This window comes from Abramis brama (genome assembly GCF_963993115.1).
Source record: "Abramis brama genome assembly, chromosome: 21".
NCBI classification, from domain to species: domain Eukaryota; kingdom Metazoa; phylum Chordata; class Actinopteri; order Cypriniformes; family Leuciscidae; genus Abramis; species Abramis brama.
In genome coordinates this window covers 21,197,825-21,220,005 of record NC_139983.1, presented here as the reverse complement: position 1 = coordinate 21,220,005, position 22,181 = coordinate 21,197,825, and the positions used below count along the sequence as shown (strand labels likewise).

The window sequence follows — 22,181 nt, the reverse complement described above, 5'->3', positions numbered from 1 at the left end:
TGATGATCATATGCAGTTAAAAAGACTAACTAAAGCCAACTACTGGCGTAACGATCTTACATGGCCACTGAACGAATCAAAATCCCCACCTCTTTTTTGGGGCATCCAGCAGCTGTCCAGTGTTTTTTCCTAATTTGGACAGCAGAGGGAGCCATCTATCAGACTGCAGCATCCAAACTAACTTCTTTGTAAATAGTTTTAAGACTTAATAAGAGCTCACAATGTCTGCTGATTATTTATATAATCAATATTATTTATTGTAAGACTTTCGTATCGTCACAGACTGGTGAACGCCTTTTTACTACCAACACCTCATTGAATTGCATTCATTTGTATAACCTCAATTCAGTTCATTTTATATTCAGGAATATGAACAGCCGATGCCCTTGAAGAATGTCAAAGTGTGACACATCCACAGATCATTTTCATGTCTGGTTGGTAATTGTGTTTTTATTATTGCGCAGAAGCGCAGCACAACAATCACATCACAGACAATGAAGCGAACTGCTAACTTGTTTTCCCTGCTGCATGCTTTAGCAGAGCATAATCAACACACTGACTTCACACAGCCCCTTTCGCTCTCTCTCGCCGCTCCCATACTTGGTGTCTTTCTCTGATACTGGTGGCAGATTGAGAGATCTGATACAGCTCTGCTTAGCACTGGTGCTCAAAGCCCTCCGGCTGTTTCTCTTGCATATTTTGGCACGGTCCTCTTTTGTGTAAGAGACGAGAGAGTTTCTGTTATTCAGACACTCAATACTGTATAATTAACAACAGAGACGGCACCACGGACAGCAACAACACAAACATTAATACGGGAACATTGTAAAGTAAATTAGTTTTTGCAGGTGTGAGCTTGGTCTCACCTCTCTTTGTATTTGTGTGTCTGTGTTGGCATGTTAATGTGTTTATGTCTTTCAGTGATCACGTTTGACCTCAACCGCACCAGATCTAGGCCCCCAACAGTTCCCTCTCTGGCCTTACATTGGCTTCCCTGTGGCATATTGTCTCTCCATTGAGTCCTTCTCCACCGAGAGCAAGATTCTGAGATGCTCACTTAACATTCACTCCTGGTTCTCACAGTCTTGCTGTGGTACTTAATTGGAAGCCCCCAGCGTCTCATAAGATAAACGTCAAACACGTATAACACCCCTGATTCCAGTTCACCGATCACCGCTGTAGTGACCGCCCGACGTGGGTTTAACTCTTGGAAATACTTACAGAGGACTCTCTCATTGGCTGGACGGGACTCCGGGTCGATGCAGCGATCTGTCAAGATGTGGTTGCTGTCAAGTGGGATCTGCCTCCGATAAACGCAATATAGACTCCGTTCTTCAGTCCCCATCCAGGCGAGAGTGACTGAGTTGCAGGTCCGCAACTTGTTGAAAGACTTAATCTGCAGTGTGGAGGGAAAAACCGGCACAGCTCGGCGGTGGTACGCCGATGATGCCTGAATTTTGAGACAGAATTTGGACTTCCCGAAATTGCCTTTAGGGATTGATGAAGAGGAACCTGGAGCCAAGGCCTGGAGCTGGATGAGGTATGTCGGGGCACCATGCAACCATATCTGGGCCAGCTGGTGTCCCACCTCCTCAGACGTCAAAGTCCGTCCTTTACTAGAGACGGTGACCTTGACTTTACTAGTGCCGTTACAGGTGTGCAAGGTAAGGAGGCCATTTTGTTGCCACCCACGAGGTTTAAATCGGAACTGTTCCCCCTGTAGATTGCTTGCGTCCCCGCTCAGGGTGACCCATTTGACCTGGCCTTCCCGTAAGGACGTGACAGCTGGACGAGCCTCCTCGTGAGTGCGGGCGAAAGTGCCGGTGTATGCCGCACTTGTGCCGTTAACCCTGTCCACTACAAACACGTCAAAATAGTACTGTGTATCCGGAAGCAGGTCCGAAACTGTGCACACACTTTCGACATCCCTGCACACACATCCAGGGTCCTCAAACTTGTCAGTTGTCGATGATTCACGATCCTCAAGGGTATCCGGGTGCCGCCACCACCAGTCTTTAAGCGTTGCCCACACAATCTCCTTGCTTTGTTTGTCCCTTCTCTGTCTCTTCTGCACACTCTGTATCTCCTTTCGGATTCCCTCACGGGCAGCGCAAAGACTTCGGTAGTTGTGTTTGTGGTTGACTAACACGCAATATTCGTGATGTGGCAGGTGATCATCTTTAACAACTATGGATGAGCTCGGAGCCCAGTTTAAGGTGACACTGGTCATGCCCACCCCCAGTGTGTGCACTCTAGGATCTGAAGGCAGCTCCGGGAAAGCCCCCGAAGGACCAGGACCTTCGTGGAGGTATGCCGACACCTGCGTGTCCTGATCGTTTGATTTCAGCCGCAGGATGTAGATGGACGCTGGAGCGTAGGCAGGACCGGTGTAGGTGTCTACAGCATTGCCGGTGTAGGTGTAAATCCTAACCTCTCTTCCAGAACCTCTCCACCAAACCTCAGGCATGCTCTTCTTCGAGCCCCCTGAAAAAACGAAGCATTTCATATCAAGATCAAGCATATTCAAAAGCTCTAATCAAAAGAAAGCTAAAAAACATTGGGCCGCATGCATGCATAGCATAAGACTGTTTTTCATGCAAACCATCATTACTTTTGTCGGCACACTTTTAGAGGGAACATTTGGTAATCAAAGTGAATAATTTAAAGGTGTAGATGGGGACCCCTGAGTTCACAGTCTAAATGATTTATATGTCACTTTATGACTTTATAATGCTGCTTTGCCTGCCAGACTACCCCTTCATTTCAGTACATGCGCATGATTATGAAAGAAGAGTGCAGAAACGTATCAGGATTATTCTGGTGCTGTTAAAACATGATGCAGATGTGTTCCAAATATAAATTAAGATAATTGTAAAATGTATTTTGCAACAAAATAGTTTGTTTAGCTAGGATTTAGCATTTAGTTGTCTATGTCTAGCATTATGAATGCATAATAAATATTTATTAAATTATTTTATAATGTCAAAAAAATTGGTAACACTTTACACTAAGGTTTAATTCGTTAACATAAGTTAATGCATTATGTATTTATTTATCTTGGTTAATGTTAATTTTACATATACAAATATATTTTTACATTTAAAGTTGTATAAATTAACATCTAACATGCACAAATATGAATAAACAATGAAAATCAGGATATTTATAATTAACAAAAAAAATAACCTGAAAATGAAAATTCTGTGGTCATCGACATACCCCTCATATTATTCTAAACCTGTATCACTATTCTATTGCTTCTGTGGACAAATAAGTTTTGTAAAGTACCATTCAAATTAGAAACAGATGTTAATGTTTATCCATCCAGACTGTGCTTGCATATGTTGTCTCTTTGTTTCTGTTTGAAAATGTTTTACTTTCTATCAGGAAACAGCCTGGAGATTTGGAGATGGATAAGAGGAGAATCTTCTGTCCACAGAGGCCCTAAAGCAACACAACAGCAGTTTTACACCTACTAATTAAATCAGTGAGCCTCAAGCGACTGCTTCGCTTCTTCATTAGAGCCTCTGAAGGGATGTAACCTGTCCGCCCTTTGGATACAAAATCCCTGAGTTGTCTGTTAGCCCTGGTTAGGCCTATGCCAGTACTCCCCAAACACACAAGTACGTGTTTGCATGCATGCACAAATATACCTTCAAGCAGACACAAGTCCATGAATAAGCATACACACACAAACTCACAGTGTGCTTTTTTTGGTGGTTTATCCTTCAAGGTCCGAACAGCCAAGCTCCATTCGATGGGCACTGCACAGGGGCTCACAGTAACAGACAGCAAGTCAGCTTTCTTCTTTAGTGTGAAATACAGTCTGAAACACAGATACATATCTGTATGTATTAGAAACAGCACATATGATATGGTTTGGTCTAACTGTCCATAAGACCTTATTCTATAAATGAACCATTATCATGAATTATTTGGTCAAACAATATCCTTTTTCAACAATTTGTACCAGCCTAATCGTGTCTCATCAAATAATGCAATCTACTCTATTGTATTCATTCCTTTTTAAAATAAAAAACTTTTAACATAACTGTGACGTAATATCTCACAATTATGACTAATTCTCACAGCTGTGACTTTGTATCTTACAATTAGGCTGAATTTCTTATTTGAAAATGTATCTAAAAAATACCTGTTTTATTTTTTACTCTGAAGCAGAAACAGGCTTTCATAAAAGACCCCCAATTGAAATTAAGCTGCTTGTTACAAAATCATTGGATTTATGATTTATGAAATATTACAACACATGACTGCCCATATTTATTAGTAAACCCCTATTGATCTGCTCAGTCATATTATTATTTCTAAACACCAGGGTCAAATTTAGCAATTGTCCACCCAACCCTATGTTGCTCCTGGCTCTGTGTATTATTCAGAAGGATCTCAACCTTAGAAATGAGTAGATGAAGTTTATTTTAAAAAAGTCCCTGATCATTTCAATCTGACCTTTATAGTTTGAGCAACATGCCTTTGTATCGTGAACATTTGGCATCCATATTGTACCTGCCAGCAAACCCACATGTGAGTATAAGGCTGATTCTTATATAAAGAAAGCGTTTACATTAAAGAGACCCAAAAAGTTCACACAATAATGAAAATTGTCTTATCATATTATACTCACCCTCATGTTGTTCAAAACCTGTATGACTTTATTTTCTTCAAGGCAATATAAAAGGACATATTTTGAAATGATGGTCTGTTTGGTTCCCAACATTCTTCAAAATACCTTCTTTTCTGTTTTGCTGAAGAAAAATGCATACAGGTTTAGAATGACATGAAGGTGAGTAAATTATGACAGAATTTTCATCAGAGAGGGTGAAAAAAAGTGGTTGTTTAAAACTAAATTATGACTGTTTTGGAGGGAAAAAAATTTAAACATTACTTAAACGGACCTCAGAAAAAAAAAAAGCTAAAAAGTAGGGATGCACTGATACCAGTATTGGTATAGGGCCGATCCTACGCTCATACTCATTAAAATGCTCCGATACCACACAGCGTGTACAGTATAGTGCTTGTGACAAAGAAACACAGACAACAGAGCAAACAGAAAGCAGAATGGATATATCACAGAAGGATGTCTATGAAGTAAATGTATCAAATTAATAGTTTAACAAATGTAAATGTTAACAAATTAAATATTTACGCCTATATAGCTGCTGTAAGCTTGTCGAGCACACATCCCTTTTTCACTGACATTGCTGGAAAGTTTTTAGTTCAGTTGGATATGGCAATAGCAAAGAAACGAGGAGCATATTACTAACGTTAACTGACCCTAAAAAGAGAGAGACCGTGCACTTCTGTTGCATGCTCTTGATTGTTGATCGTTCACTCAGCACATATGCGTCATTTGAATTAAAACTAAATCCTATGTAAAAACATGAACTGTTACATGATTTATGTATAACGAGTGGATCCCTACATTTTAACAGGAAGGCAGTACAATAATCACATGACGTTTTCAAGAGGTTTTCTGTGCGCAAACACCTTGAAGCGTGTGCCCAGAATGCTGCCTCTCAGACAGCGCATGAATAGCCTATTAAATAGTTCTCTTTCTTCTTGTGCTTTAACGGACAAATTCACACAAAATGATGTTAAAATGCCCATATAGGGAAGTATCCTTGTGAAACATAGTCAGTTATGTCTTAAGTGAACATAAACAGTTGAAAAGGAAACACATGTAACAGTATGCTGGATACGTGCAGCTCTTAAAGTGACAGCAGCCTAATAATCCTACTGCTGTCTTTGTCCTCAATGTTAATCTAACAACAGACAGAGAAAATCACTCACTGCTCTTGAATGGTTGAACCCTGCTGGAGCATCTCTAAATATTCCCTGTGCTATTAAATAAAAGATCATGAATATGATCAAAAGAATATGATAGAGCAAGAGTAAGAACAGTAAAAGTAACAGTAGCTCCAACAATACATTTTAACAGGCATAATAAAGCATGAAAATAACTGAAGGAAATATCTTTTGGCTAAGCCAACTAATTTGATTCATATTCTTTTGGTTTGCACAATATTTTTTAAAAATAAAAATGCAATGAAAATACAGATATCAGTACTCATATGTGACCCTGGACCACAAAACCAGTCACAAGTCGCACAGGTTTGTGGCAATAGCCAACAATACATTGGGTCAAAATTATCGATTTTTCTTTAACGCCAAAAATCATTAGGATATTAAGTAAAGATCATGTTCCATGAAGATATATTGTAAATTTCCTACTGTAAATATATAAAACATTTATTTTTGTGAGTGAATGCAGCACAATCACGAACATAAATGGTCAACTTTAAAGGCGATTTTCTCATTGTTTCGATTTTTTTGGCACCCTCAGATTCTAGATGTTCAAATAGTTGTATCCCGGCCAAATATTGTCCTATCCTAACAAACCATACATCAATGGAAGCTTATTTATTCAATTTCAAAATGACCCATGTGACTGGTTTTGTGGTCCAAGGTCACATATTGGAAAGTAGACGAAAGTAAAAGTGGTATTGGTGCATCCCTACACAAAAGAGTATGACATGATGCCTTTAAATAACATGCTGCAGAGCTTCCTTGGGGACTGTTTGACTGCTGTTGTTTGCACAGGCTGATCTGCTAATGAAGGTGAGGAGAAACAAAAGCAATGACTTCAGAATGACTGATCTCTGATAAGCTTCTATCGATCCATCCCCACCGTTTAGATATGCATCTCCACAAACCCTAATGTTTACAGATCACAACTGATGCCAGGTGCACCATCACCGTAGAGCGCTTTGCTCAAGCAGGAAACACATTCACTCCCCCTCCATGAATATCATCACACTGGGCAGAATATGGTGAACCTCCCTCTGTGCATTCTGGTAACACCAGCCATTTGGCAACCGCCACTTCCTCTGACCTTGAAAACAAGCTTGTGTGGCTGCCTTCAGTCAATGGTGTTTGCATCTTCAACTGCTCATTATATTTTTTTATGGAAACAGTCAGACATTAGATTTAAGACGCAGCGTTTGTTTAATGCAATTTGGATCTCTTATTTGCATGCCACTGGCTCACCAGCATAGCACATTATCATAATATTGATTTAATTCTTCTGGTAATCAAGTTTAACTTGACCTTGACTGAAATAAAGGGTCATCGTTTTAGTTTGAGGGATTTCTGGCAGGTACACTTAAGGTATGTCCATCCCTTACCCTTTTAATGTAATTTTTAGTGAGAGTTTTGTGTGGAAGGCACAGTTACAATCTTTTAATAGATTAATTAATTTGATTTATGATCAGCAGCTCCTGCCCTACGGCTGTGCATTGAAACGCACTCTGTTCTTCTCTCTCTTTCTCGCGCTCGGTCTGAAGCCTGACACCACCTCTGTTACGGTTGAGGGAGCAGTTCTCACTGTGATTCTCACTGGCTAGTGTTGCTAATGGAAAAAGAAAGCTGCAGTTTTAGTTTAGTTTTAGCTGCTCGGTTTGGGTTTAGCTATTGGGTTTGATAGAGAGGAAACTGAGAAATCTGTGGCATGATTTTAAGACCATTAACGAGAATTACACAGATAGGAGATCACTTTTATTTCAATTACCAAAAATGTTTAAGAGTTTTAGTTGAAAATAAATAAATAAATAACAACACTGACCCTAAAAATGTATGCTGTGAAAAATGGGAATATTATAAATATGTGTAATATTTAATAATAATATTATTATTGTCACGGATTGGCTGTGTTGATAATTCAAAGATGATGCTTGATGCAAGATGAATGAATAATTATAATACTTTTAATGCTCACGAAGAGAATACTACATGAGAAATGAGAAACAATGAACTGAAGAAGACAGAAGGCTTAAATACACGAGGAAGGTAATCAACAGAACAGGGAACATGTGAGGACTAATTAGAAACTACAACTAATGAACGACTAGAACTCAGGCAATGACAAAGACAAGGTAAATGTTTCTCATGTGGACGTCCGGAAAAAATCATTTGCATGGCACTTCAGTGATAAAACTCATGCATTCAGATGGCGATTTATTCACGGTGGAGGAGCGAGTTCTGTGATCCTACAAACCCGGGAATTCGCTCACATGGTCAGTCCCATGATTGTCTGCTGTAAATAAAATGTCATATGCTTGGAATAATACGAATAAATTCATATTTAATTTAATAATAGGAAATTATTTATTATAGAAGATTTATTATTTACTTATTTAAATCTGTTTAAAAATAGGAATATAGACACGCTATAGTTAAAATGGTTTTATGTCTTGTATTTTACCTCAAAATGATGGATGTCATTTTACAAATGTGGAAATTAGCAGAAATAAGTTATAATAGTAACAGTAAATGTAATAAAAGTGTAGGCTAGATTTTTAAAATGCATCCAAATTACAGCGAAGCACAACAGTTATCGTACTGTGCTTGGCGGTGGTCAAAAAGGGTTCAAACAGTTCATTTTTAATTTATCTCTTCTTGTAAACTGAGTGATATGGATTCTGACAGCAAATGATGGCACAACATTATTTTTACGACGGATTTTTACGGGGGTGGTGGGAGAAAAACACTGACATTCTGGATTCGGACAGCAATAAAATCACAGACTAGCCCCTGTAAATGGTGAAAATACCTTACGACCCCATGAGAAACAATTACCGTCTGAATAGGGCTTTAAAACTAAACAAGACAGCGAGAGCTAAACACGACTGTGACAAATATCAGGAAATATTTATTTTGTATTAAGTTAATATTGTATAATTTTTTTCTACCCACCATTTTCAACCCCATTGCAACCTCCTGGGTTTTTGAAACCCCCTGCTCTAAAGGACAGATATCAGTTTACAGTAATTTTCAGACAAGTCGATTCCCTGCTAAGTGATTATGCAGTATTAGAAATCTCTCTCTCTGGAGGACTACAATGTTGATTTAAACTCTTCCACTCTTCCATTTCTTTTCTACTTGAGTTAGAAGCTTCAAAACATACACAATCAGTGTTTCTCTTTCATTCCTTTCCTTTCTGATTGGTCCACTTGACCAATTTTAGTGTACCTTCCCTTTATCGGAAATTCTTTATTCTATTAATATTAGATATTAGTAGAATAAAGATAGAATAAAGACTAAATAGATATTAGTCTATCTCCCACCAGATCCCCAATGTGTCTTTTACCTACGAGCGCGTCCTTTGGGCAGATGTACTGGTGTGACCCTGTTCTCACTCAGCCATGTTGTGGGGTGTAATGTCACTTCATTTTCAGGTGCCAGACCACTGATGGTGCCGGGACCAGAAAAGAGGGCCATGGCCAGGCAGAGACACCAGGAGAGAGCCATCCTTGTCCAACACAAACAGCCACTCACTTATCTGGAAAACAAAGAATGCCATTTTTAAACAAGTGGTAAGAGCTTTTAAATGCATTTTATCCACCAGTTTTTTTGGTAGTTTTGAATATTTCACTAAAAACCACAAGGGTGACAGCAAAGGACAACAATGCTTTTTAAGTTTTAACTTTGAAAACTATTACATTAAAAGACTTTTAATGTTGAGTAAGTATTAATGAAATCAAGTTGAAATCGAGTTACTGAGTGACTTACATCGAGTAAGTATTAACCCTCTACTGCACGCATTATTATGCAATCATGGAAAAAAATGTTACAGTGTTTTTTTATATATAAAATAGACTCAAATTAACATATTTATATTTTTTTAATTTATTTTTTATTTTTCGGGGGGTACTTTTGGGTGCGTTGCCATATGGCAACATTGTGCGACAATGGAACAGCCTGATGTGTTTTCTCCCAAAATGACATGAAATTCATAGATGATTACAGACCTGTCTTTTAGAAATGAAATTGTTTTTATTATTTAAAATGTTTTCAAGAGCTTTGTGTACAAATATGAAACTAATTTTCAAAGTATTATTTCAACAACATTTACAAAACATCTGACGCAAACTCATAAGAACTGTTCAAGTGAAACTACTCAATGTGAAACGATTATTTCAACAACATTTAGTCTACTACATATTGAGTCTACTAGGCATAATTCTGCCTGCCTCTCATACTCCTCGTCACTGATCCCTAGCTCATCCTCACTTTCATGAGATGGTATAACCACTTGTACCCTGTACATTTCAGCCCTCCTCTCAGCCTTGCCATAGAACACTGACGGCTTCATTTTCTAAACAAAATAAGTAATAAAATTTTACTTTTATACTTTACTTTTACTTTATAAATATATACAAATATATATAAATATATGAGTAGAATACAACCATCCAGCTATATCAGTGCATCCATACATTGTCATTCATACAAAGCTACTCTGCATTAGCATGGGCAAAATATTGTTCCATTACCGCACAATGTTGCCATATGGCAACATACCTATTTTATTGAATAAAAAGGTAATAGTAGTATCAAAACAATGTGACAATGATTGAAAAAAGATTAGAACTTATCCCAGATGCTTGATGTAATTTTAAATTCTGAAGAAATATGAAAAATTGAGGAAAATCTTCACATATTCACGAGCACTTCTTCAGCAACTGGAGTCATCCAAAGTGTGTGAAAAGAATGACAGTGCAAGGGTGTGTAGTGTCATGTGATGTCATCAAAGCATATCATTGGTTACCACCAGGTTCTACCATGAATTTAAGAACACTCAGAGCTCATGTTTATTTTCAAATTTCAAGAAATGTCCAAAGAAAGGGTATGTTGCCATATGGCAACACCGTGCAGTAGAGGGTATGACATTTTATAGAACTACTGTGCTCAGTTCTCCCTTCATAAATACACTGTGAAAGGAGCATCTGAATTCTCATAATAATAAATTTGATTAAGAAGTTTGACTTCTTTTACATACACTACATTCACCATGTTGCACTGTCCTTTGACCTGTCTGACCTTTTTGACCAATGGCATACTAACAACACTGTTACATTTTTTTTTTTTTTTTTTTACAAATGATACCTTTATGGGCACAGCAGCTTGCCACTGGGGGAATAGCCTTTAAATGTAAATGTTTTTTGGTTAAGCACTTAAAAAACCCATCTGACTCAATTATCTGCCATTTTTGTTTCACTGACGTCCTTTCAGCAGTGGCCACTGGTTACACACTTCACAATATCCGCAGATGCAGTATGTCATCCAGATATTGTTCGCCTACTACTGTTCTGCTCACTTGACACACAGCTATTTGCATATGCAATAGGGAAGTACGCATCGCCTATACAGACTGCAGTGAAAAATCGATTTACCACATCTTGTCAGTCAGTCCATCTATTTAGATAACAAACGTCCCATGCCTTGGCTTATGAAAGCTCTGAGACAAATGAGGACATCTGGAAGTTTCAAAGGAGCTGATAATTCAGCAGAATTTTGACTTTATCTCATTTCAAAAAAGTAAATCCATCATACTTAAAACATCTGCCTTGTCCTTGATGTAAAAATTGGAGATAAACTGCCGACTTCAAATTAAAATTAAGATTAAAATCTTCTGAAACCTGTCAAAATCCAGCTCTGACGGCTGAAACTCACATTCTCGGGTAGATCTGCACTCAGGGCTGATGTGCTAGATGACAGTGCTGTTATTTATCTCTCAAGGTGCTGACAAACTCACTGGTGTTTCAACCGACATTCAGCACAAAGGTTATTCATTATGGCTGACAAGCGAAGAACTGAGCTATCAGTCAATCAGTTGATTCTCACACTCCATCTGTTGTGAGGGCAAGATGAGAGAGAGAGAGAGAGAGAGAGAGAGAGAGAGGGTTGGGGGGGGGGTGAGGGAGAGAAAGTTAGCCTCATCCCAGCTGATGATTCATTGATAGCAGGAAACATTTGCCTTTATTCAGAGAGAATTATTTATATGAGCAAAGAAAATTTGCTATCCGCTAACACTCGCTGCTCTCTGCTTTGACACTACACGCAGAAACCTTGCGCTGGCGCTGCGAGACGAGAACGGCACTTCAGCAAACACTCACTTGAATTTATGTCTCTATTTTTAACAAGCGACATCAAATTGGTTTACTACGGAAATAGAATTCAAGTCTTCTCATTATGTACGAACAGCAGGCTGCTTTGGTACTATAAAAACTCATCGACAAAAAGAACAAAAACCGACCAAAACAGCACCTGGAGGTAATCTGAACACCGCCGGGCGGCGTCTGTGGGGGAGAGTTGAGGAAGTTTGAAACTCTCAGATGTTCAATCTGTGTTTATCTGCAGCTGATGGGCCCAGTGATGTGAGTTCACGTCCCCGGGGAGAGAGAGGCAGCGATCAAAGCCATCGTGCTGAAAAGTGTCCCCATAACAACACGCATGGTTGTCGCTGGGGAAACGTTGCCCCGTAGATCAGATGACAGGCGGTGGAGTGAACGCGCATGAGACGCGACGCGCTCTCTCATCACCCAACCTCTGCTCTGATTATGACTGCTGAACAGGCCCTCATTAGAAACAGAAGAGAAGGATGGAGGGGGTGGAAAAGAAGGATGCAAGGAAAGTGTGAAGAGAGGAGAGAGAGAGAGAGAGAGAGAGAGAGATTGGAGCGGGAAAACGTCCAGGAATATGAAGAGAGGGATTAAGAAAGGTGAAAATAAGACCGTGAAGGTGAGAAAGAGAGGATCGGGAAAAAAGAGGTAAATGGAGAGTGAAGGAGGGAGGAGCCGAACAAGGGCGTAGGAGGTGAGAGAGAAAGACAGGAGGAGGAAGGGATAGAAGGAAGTGTAGAAGAAAAATAGAAGACTAAATTGACACGTGCACATAAGAGAAAGAGGAAACGAAAAAGAGCTGGATGGCAAGAACATGTTTGAGTTATATTTCATCCCAAAGTCAAAATAAGTATTTCTTTCTATTTTTTTACATTGTAAAATTGTTTACATGCTTTTTTTTCTGCCACATTTCTCATTAATGTAATGCACAAATAAAATAATAATTTATATTAGGCCTATTTATATTTTATTATATATTTTAAATATTTTATGTATATTATTATTTTAAAATGATTAAAATATTTATATTATTTGAATACTTATTTCAATGCATTTATACACCATAGTGTTTGCTGTAAGCTATTTAATTTTATATGAATTAAAAAATGTAAATGTAAAACAAAAATACTGTATTACAGTAATGAGAATTGCCATTGAAAATCAGTGTGGGATGCCTGGACACATTATGGTAATGATAATGGGAGAATTGTGGGGGGAAAATACTTAATTGTAAAAAATAATGGCGTAATGCAAAAACATGATTTCTTTATGCAAAATATAATATCTATATATTTTTTTCCTTTTGATTCCCCCATGTCTCTGTAGTACTAAGTCTGTCCGTTCATTAAACCTCACACTAATTTTATTTCTCTCTCTATCTCTCAATCTCTGTGTTTACTGTGTTCTGCGAGCTCTTATTACTGTACACACTCTCTCTCTCTCGCTCTCGATCTGTTAGAGAGCTTGTTGATGGCGTTGGTGGCTGGGGTGTCATGTGACACATGCTCTTTGCAGGGGTCCTGACTGCTCCCAGGGGAGCCAGATATAAAGCGAGAGAGAAAAGAAGGGGGAGAGGTAGAAAAGAGAGAAAGAAAGACAGAAAAGGACTCCAAACTTGAATGGTATAGAATGAAAACTGAGAACTCATGCAAAGATGTGGGCCGTAGGGGGGTAAATAGACAGATGTGCTCAGATGGGGAGAAAGAGGGTTTAGTGAAAGATTGGGGAAGAGTATAAATATATCATGGTCATGAACACAAGATCTAATGGCTGACTTTAACAAGTCAAAAGTAACACCACTAATTGCTTTGTCTCTCTTTCCTTTCAGTCTCCGTCTCTCTCAAAATTGAATTGAGCTGAATTCAGTTCAGAGACGTTTAGTTATGGTCATGCAGTTACAACACTACCACAGCAATATAATGCCTATATGTACAAACTATGTTATCATAAACAAAATGTAAGTTTTATATTTATTATCATATATATATTTTTATATATTTATATCTTTAGATTTTTTTAATGTTATATCTATATTAAATATTTATTAAAATTGTTTATATATATATATATATATATATATATATATATATATATATATATATATATATATATATATATATACACACACAAACATAAAACTAGGACATAAATAAAATGTTTGAATAAATAATTTTTTATATATTTTTTTAAACCAGAAATAAAAATGAGAAAACACTCCAAAGCGTATTCTTTTCTGATATTTTGATTCATTAACTTTCATCTGCGTTGTGAAGAGTTTCTTTTTTTCCCCTGTTCTGGATTTCCATGAAACTGAACCCCCATCCCAAACCACACACTATCTCACTGCTGTACTTATGGGCTATTTAGTGGTCAAAGAGACACGAGTAAGAGACATACACAGAGGATGATCGCCATCTCATGTAACAAAATGATATAAATAGAGATTGAAGAAAATGGTTTTCCAAAATACTAAACATTAATACTTTTATCTAAAGCAACTTGCATTCAAGATTTTCTTTATCACATTGTGTTTTCACTGGAAATCGAGCCCATGACTTTGGCTTTGCAGGCACCATGCTCTACCAGTTGAGTCCCTGACATGTAATCACAGACACACAAACACGCAATCACACGTACTTACCTCAGCCAGCGCTCGGGTCTTCCACTCTGAAGAAAGAAAGGAGGAGAGGTGAAGAAGAGCAGAAGTAAACGGGTCTAATGTCTTCTGCACTGGTGCTCAGAGTCACAGAAACTCGCCTGTCCTGCTGGAGTATCCTGAGGATAGAGGGAAATAAAGAAAAAAAGAAAAGCCCTCCCACCCTTCTCCTCTCCTTTCTCCCTTATCCTCTCTCTTCTCTCGTTTCCACTCCTTTTCTCTCCTCTTTTCTCTCCCCCCCGACCCAGATCAGTGCAGTCTGATAACTGAGGCGCGCTAGTCAAATAGACACATGCACGTTTGAGCTGTGTGTATGTGAGAGAGAGAAGAGGAGGAAAAGAGATGGATAGAAAGATGGAGAGAGTCTCTTGGTGAGGACTGTTGCAAGAGGGGTGATAGTGTGTATAATTGCAGAGAGAATTGGGTGGGGGGGGGGGGGGGGGGGGGGTTGTTCAGAAACGTGTGTGTTTTTGAAGATTACATAGTGATGTGTTAATTACATTAGGGGAACCACACTATAGACAATTTCCATTAACTCTCATAGAAACCCAAACCATAAACATAAACCAAAATATATATTCTTCATGTGTATAAAACTTTGGGTCATATTTCACTGCAAAGTTTATATAAATGATATGTTAATAACTCTTTCATTTTATGTTTTATTTTTATTTTATTTAATATTTAATTTAATCTTTAAAAAAATCATTGTATTACATTACAGATTTTTTTATTTTATCCTTTCATTCTTTAAAAATGAGTGTATTCAATTCATGAGAACAGCCTTTGACAATAACTGGAACCGGGCTCCTCAACACATTACGGTGATGCGAATTTAGGGGGGAAATGTGTGCAAATGACATGAAAACAATATTTGAATGCAAAAAAATATGACTTATCCTAAAAAAGACTTCATAAAAGTAATGTTGTCTTACTGAAACTTACTGTAAAGTTGTTTTATCAGAACTAGCGATATAAATATATAGATATTGGCAAATATTTATAAATACATCAGCACTGAACATAAAGTCCCTCCATAGCACACCTGAAGCGTGGGTGAGCGTGCATTTGTGTACGTATTGTTCTAAAGGTCAAGTGCTCTTCTCAAAGAGACTGAATATGTACATGTAATTGTGAGTGTTTTTCCAGAACTCGACACTGTGCCTCTTTCCTCCACACAATGGTATCGCTCCATCTTCCACCCCTCCCTCTCATTCTGTCCATCCTCCACAGCAGAATGAAAAAGGCTATTTGCATTGTGTTAAGCATGTCTCTTGGGCCTTTTTGAATGCATTCTATGGGTGCTTCAGCAATGCTGTTGAAGTAATGAGAACACTCCACCCATCTGGTCATTGTGTACGTGTGTGTATGAATGTTTGTGGCCCCAGATCCAGCATCGCTCAGAAGTAAAACCAGAGCTCATCCAGGATTTGATTTCCCTGACCAATAGATATGTCTGGCCAGTAAGAAGTGATTTCTGTGGCTGGTCGCCACCAGCGGCTTTGGTTCAGATCAGGTCAGCAGTGACGAGAGGAACCTGATATGATTGACAATCAGAGTCCTAATGATCCTACAATGTTCTTGACAGTCACGGTCATAATAAATCCAATGTGGAAAGAGGAAATTCATCCTAAAAACCCTTGAGATTATATTTCATGTCCTTGATCATTGTTTTTTCGCTCCTAGCGTTAGACAGTTCTGGCTCTAAAAAGGAGAATGTTTGCAGGAACGTGGGTTATAATGCTTGGTCATTAGTGGTTGAGATGTGTAAAATGAAACTTTGGCCTTAGTTTCTAGCCTTCATTTAGACAAAATGACTCTTTTCAGTAGGTAAATGTGAGAAAATGAGAATAAACAAGTGAGCTGTCAGCCAAAACAGGCAGCTGCCTAAGTGTGGCCCTGTCCCAAATCACACACGTACTGTGTAGTTGCAGACTTGCGATGACTGGTTTACATGTAGTCCACGAAACTGTAGAGTATTCCATTTGTCATTTTAGACCCCTTTTGAGGCCAATATTAGATTATTTTTTCAGTATCTTTATTGGAACTGGCCATCCATAATCTAACACTCATTTAAAGTTAATCTTTAAAAGCACTAATAATATAATAACACTGTTAACTAATCTTTTGCAAATCTCAACATGAAAATTTGATTTTCATACTCCACAATATAATGCTGTGATACCTAAATTCACTTGTAATATTTAATATTATTATTGTTTTTGTTTTAAGAAGGTTGTATATATATATATATATATATATATATAAACAGTGAAGAATCTTAATATAAGCTATTTTGTCGTTGTCAGTTTAGTATTGAATGAAATACAACTTTAGGCTATTCATAATCAACATCTTGACTCATCTGCCATTTTGAATCATTTTTTTCAGAGTTTGCATTCTCTGAATAATACATACAATGCTGGCCAAAAAAAGATTTCTTAGAAGTCAACAACAGCCTTTGCATGCTTATGATGCTGTCTACATATGATGCTATCTCTTTTGTTCACTTTCAACCATGTCTGTCCTGATTTCTTTAATATATGTGCTTTTTCGGATCTTTTGATTTAATGGACAAAATGAGCTCATGCAGTTTACATACGAACGTGACTGGAGACTACAGAAAAACAAACGGAGAGCGGCAGCTTTCGTTTCTGCTCTGATAGCAATAGACCACGCTGAACACTGTGAGTGTGAGTTAGAATGGTGAAAGAACATTGTGCTTGGTACGTTTTTCATCTTCAAACCAAACTTGGGTCTTCAACCAACAAAGTTTAAATCTTGTCTGGCTAGCGCGCTTCTCACAATGTTTATGCATTATGTCAGTCGGTGGAGTGCAGGGGGTCAGAGAATGTCTAATAAGGGGAGAAGTTTCACTCTCAGTAAACTTCCGGCTTCTGAACTGGTTGCAGTTCCACTCTGGTTCCATATGAGGGCGCTCACAGGACGAGTGCAGAATGAATGGAGGTCTATGGCGCTATACCCCTCAAAATCCACTTTTCTCAGGATATAATTTTTTGTGTAATAATTTGAATGTTGTATTCGAAAGGAGATGCAAAGAAATTACACATTGCTGGGTGTTAAATTTTTTAGAGTCACTTATTTGCTTTAAAAAGTCTTTTAAAATGTCAATGACGTCATACACATCGTACGACCAGAGATAATGCTTTACGGCAATCCTTCAGTCACTTTGGTGCTTTCGCGCTCTGCACTTTCTTTTCTCTCGAGGCATCAACAACACAGCTGACACAGGTAAATACACATGCTAGAAGAGTTTTTGTTTTGTTTGTTTCTGGTTTGCGGTTTCTCTGGTCGTAATCAGTCCTTCACTGACCAATCAGCGTTCATTAGCAGAATGCTAGCATGTTATGGGCAACAACAACTCAACCTGTAAGAAATCGAAAGAACATAAGTACTCGTTCATTCAACTTTCGACCTATAACCCATGTTGAACTTGCAAAACCTACAATCAAATCTGAGATTTCTCAACGGCAATCGGGTGAAAGAGACAAATTTAGCCGTCTAGCTTCATAGACTCCCATTCATTTTGCAGTCATGGGCGATCGCCCCCCAGTGGAACTCTGGAACTACAACCAAAATTCGGTACAATAGGACTTAATAGGGAGTGGCCAGGTTCTCCGTAGACGGGCTCTGAGGGGGTCTTTTGTGGTTGTTTGAACACATTCGACCAATGAGCATTTACACTACGAAAGCAATCCGGTCGAATGCTTTTTCGACTACCTCTGAAAGTGGTTTGAAATGTTCCAAAGTGGACAATCTCAAAGCGTTTTAGGCCTCGTTTACATTGTCAGTAAAATGTGACCCAATTCCGATTTTTTGCTCATATGTGACACAGATCCAATGTGTTCTATATGACAGTGTAAACAGGAAAAAAACGCATGCATTCGGATATTTAGAGATCGGTTTCAGGCCTCATTCATATGTGGAAATAAATCGGATATGCGACTGTCATGTAAACAGGCAGATCGGATTTTCTGAGGCATTAGGCAATGTGGACAAACGTTGACACAACATATTGTTGTACACAACAAAATTTAGGACCCACTGCTCCTCGTTAAAGCCAATATTTAAACAGAATATGCTCCCACCAGTCCTGAGATCTCTCTCACACAATAACTGAAGCATACAGTATGTGCAATGATAGCATTTTCATCCTCCTCCGCCTCAAATCATGGTGATGTTTGGCGATCTTCGCATAGGCTATATCGCAGAGCTAGCATCAAGCATATTTCGCGTTCGTCCATCGGTGCAAGAGAAGTTAACCCTTTAAGCATGCGCGACGTTTCAGATAGTATGGCAAGTGTAAACACATGAACCGGATATGGGTCACAGTTGAAAGAACGTGTAAACGGACGGTCATAAAAATCGGATAAATGTAACAAATCAGAATTGGGCATCAAGACCTGCAGTGTAAACGAGGCCGATCCGATCAACCAAAATGCATCATACCAGGTGTAAACAGGGTCAGAGAAGAGATGTCACTGCAAGAGGGAGGGGAAGTTATTTTAATTAAAGATTATGAGGGTACATGAATTTAAAAAGAATTATGTGCACCAATAAATCATTTATAGTAAATAATGCAATATTTAATAAAAATAAATAAATTAAGAACATGTCATGGTTACTTCTGATTCAGAAATGAATCTCACCAACTTACCCAGAAGATCTATATTTTTAAGTGTGATGTTTTAATCGGGCCAGTGCTAAATCTTTGGGTGTTTGAAGGTGGGCCCCACACTCCTGCCTCCCCTGGAGAGCTGGGTGAGTGCTTTAAATGGGTCTGGCCCACTTCAAAATCCCTTTGAACTGTCTGAAGTCTGGCTCTCTCTGATACTGCCAGGGTTTTGAAGTTATGATTTATAACTGATTAATCATTAGGATTTTGCCAGAAATACTGAAAATGACACACATGTACATGAATGCACACACAAATGGTCCACCAGCGTTTCTCTTCCTCTGTGTTTCTGACTGGCGCTCCTCTTACTCGCTCTCGTTCTATTTTGCTGGTTAGCTTTTTTTTCCCCCGACCATGCAGAATGTCTGTTCTCTTGTGTTCTTCTTAATAATTCATTTACCACATTTGCTGGATGCTTCTGTCTCTGTACAGCATGCATTCACACACAAACCTACAACATATCTTTAATTAAGATAATTGAATTTTCAGGTTTTATCAATTATTAATGGCTTGTTAAAGGTTTCTCACAAATGCAGCCCATTAGTCCTATACAGATTGTAAGTGTATTAAATGCAATATTGTTCCAGTTCAGGGGTTATGACGAGAAGACCTCTGTGGCTCAGAGCAAACTCCTGCATAACACAACAGTGACAGAGAGAGAGAAAAGGGACAGAAAGGAGATGTGAGAGTGGTCTGTTGATAGTGATCCAGATTTTAACAGCAGATGACAAACAGTTGCCCATCTGCCCATGTAAAACTGGATTCTCTCCAGGGACGGAAAGAGATAGTGAGGGAGTATATGTATATGAAAATAAAATGATGTCACTATTTTGGCACATTTAGTGTTATTCTTCAACTTTAGTTGACTAACTATTGATCATACCCTTTTAAATGTATTCTAATTTGTATTTGTTAAATGCAAATTTTCTTAGTTTACACTATCAGTGTTCTATTTTATTATTTTTAATATATTCTATATTTTTATTATTAAATTATCCATCCATTCATTCATTTTACAAACCATTTCTATTATTGCTATATTATTATTTCAAATGGACTCTTAATTTGCACTAATTGTTTTTACTTTATTTTACATTGAATTTACATTTTTCATTGGCAAACAAAATGAAATAAATAAATCAAATAAAAATTAAGAAAACAACAGAAGAGAGGAAGAAACAAAAGCAAAAATTAAAATGATTGAGGGGGAATAAATCACTCATAAATCTTGAGTGAATCAGCTGTCATGTGCATTGTCTTTTTAACCAATCAACACGTCACTTTTACCCAGAGTTTAGCTTGACCTCCCAGTGCGTGATGTCATGGCTGCGGCAGGTCATGGAGTCACTATGATATCTTGTCCAATGGGAGTTTAGCGCATGACACATGTACATGATCTCATCCATACAACAATTCCATATGGAACTGTTATTTCTACATCTGCGTCCATTACAGCTCCAGGATATCTGTCTGTGTGGCCTCAGAGAGACACTAGAGATGTGACCAGAGATGGGGTGTAAGGTTCAAACGTGTGTGAAGTCTGAAGCAGAGCATATGACAATAGATCTGTTAATGAGATGGTATGTGTGTGTGTCTCCCTGAAACAGTTACAGCTGATCGAGGGGGAAGGTCCCGAGAGAGCTGAGGGGGGCCTTTGATTTGACCCCAGGGGTCGTGTCTCCCCACTAGACCACATTTCATTTCATTTTTAGATAAAAGACTGCCTCTCCTTTTTCTTTCTGACTCAGACATACATTCATTAAAGATCTGCCAAGCTTTCAAACGTTACTGAAAATAGATCTATTATAATGCTTTTTATCTCCTTAAACACAGACAGGACTCATTCCTGAACACATGCACACCCTTTTACATTAATATTCTGGGTTAAATACAAGTTAAGTTCTGTTGACATTAGCACAGAACAATTTCTTCTAATGCACTGGAATGGAAGTGTATGTGAGCAAACATACAATTGTTCCATAGACTTCCATTAAAAATGCATTTCTGTCAACAAGTTTATTTTACATACCGTTCAAAGGTTTTGGGGTCAGTATGATTAAAAAAAAAATGAATAGGCTACTTCATCGAGGGGGCATTAAATATAATGCTGTTCTTTTGAACTGTCTATTCATCAAATAATATTTCATATATAAAACAATATATTCAAAATATATCACGGTTTTTTACCCCCTTTCACACATACAGTCTTTACTGGTAAACTACTGGTAAGAGATCATGTGTGAACAGGACATTTTCAAAAATACAGGTAAATCAGTTCTGGCAATTTACCAGTAAGGGAAGTTGTAACATTACCAGTAAATTACCGGTAATGTGCTCTGTGTGAACACGGAATGAAGATTACTGGAATGAGGATGTACAAAGTCAAAACGCTGTCTGCTTAAAATCTGCTTCGGACCAATCAAAGTTCTTATGGAGATGATGCGATTACTCAGCGCTGTTTGCAGTGAGCTTTTTAATCGTTTTTCTATTCAAATATGCGCTAGATGGTCATCTTTGACCATTGAGCCTGTTCACACAGTGTTTTAAACGTGTTGCGCTCGAGGCCCAGCCTTTTCCATTCATCAGGGTTGCGGCTCTGCAGTTGGAGTGCTGATTTGCTGCTCAAGGAACATTTCTTATTATCAATAGCCCCTTTCACACAGCAATCCTGGTAAATAACCTTAAAATGACTAGAATGACTTTTCCGGTAAATACAAAAATATGCTGTTCACTCAAGCAACGGCGTTCTGGCTTTTTACCGTTAAGAGACCATTCACCCATCAGCACCAAAATACCGGTAAATTCTTTGATGTCAGTCAACGGAAAATAACCTTTAAACGCTGCGCTGTTC

General features: G+C 38.2%; 1 protein-coding gene across 2 annotated transcripts; it reads right to left on the bottom strand.

Moving 5' to 3' along the window:
- Window positions 1-217: 217 nt before the first annotated feature.
- Window positions 218-15,014, bottom strand: ndnfl (neuron-derived neurotrophic factor, like). 2 transcript variants are annotated; one of them, XM_084097019.1, is made up of 4 exons: window positions 11,530-11,592; window positions 9,164-9,355; window positions 3,702-3,826; window positions 218-2,484 (listed from the first exon to the last, which is right to left on the bottom strand). In XM_084097019.1, the coding sequence occupies exons 2-4, from the start codon at window positions 9,322-9,324 to the stop codon at window positions 1,058-1,060; spliced, it is 1,713 nt and encodes a 570-aa protein (XP_083953145.1). In that variant the 5' UTR covers window positions 9,325-9,355; window positions 11,530-11,592; the 3' UTR covers window positions 218-1,057. The 2 variants fall into 2 exon arrangements, with proteins under 2 accessions (XP_083953145.1, XP_083953144.1); XM_084097018.1 differs by lacking the exon at window positions 11,530-11,592 and adding an exon at window positions 14,620-15,014 and having other exon boundaries at window positions 220-2,484.
- Window positions 15,015-22,181: the final 7,167 nt, after the last annotated feature.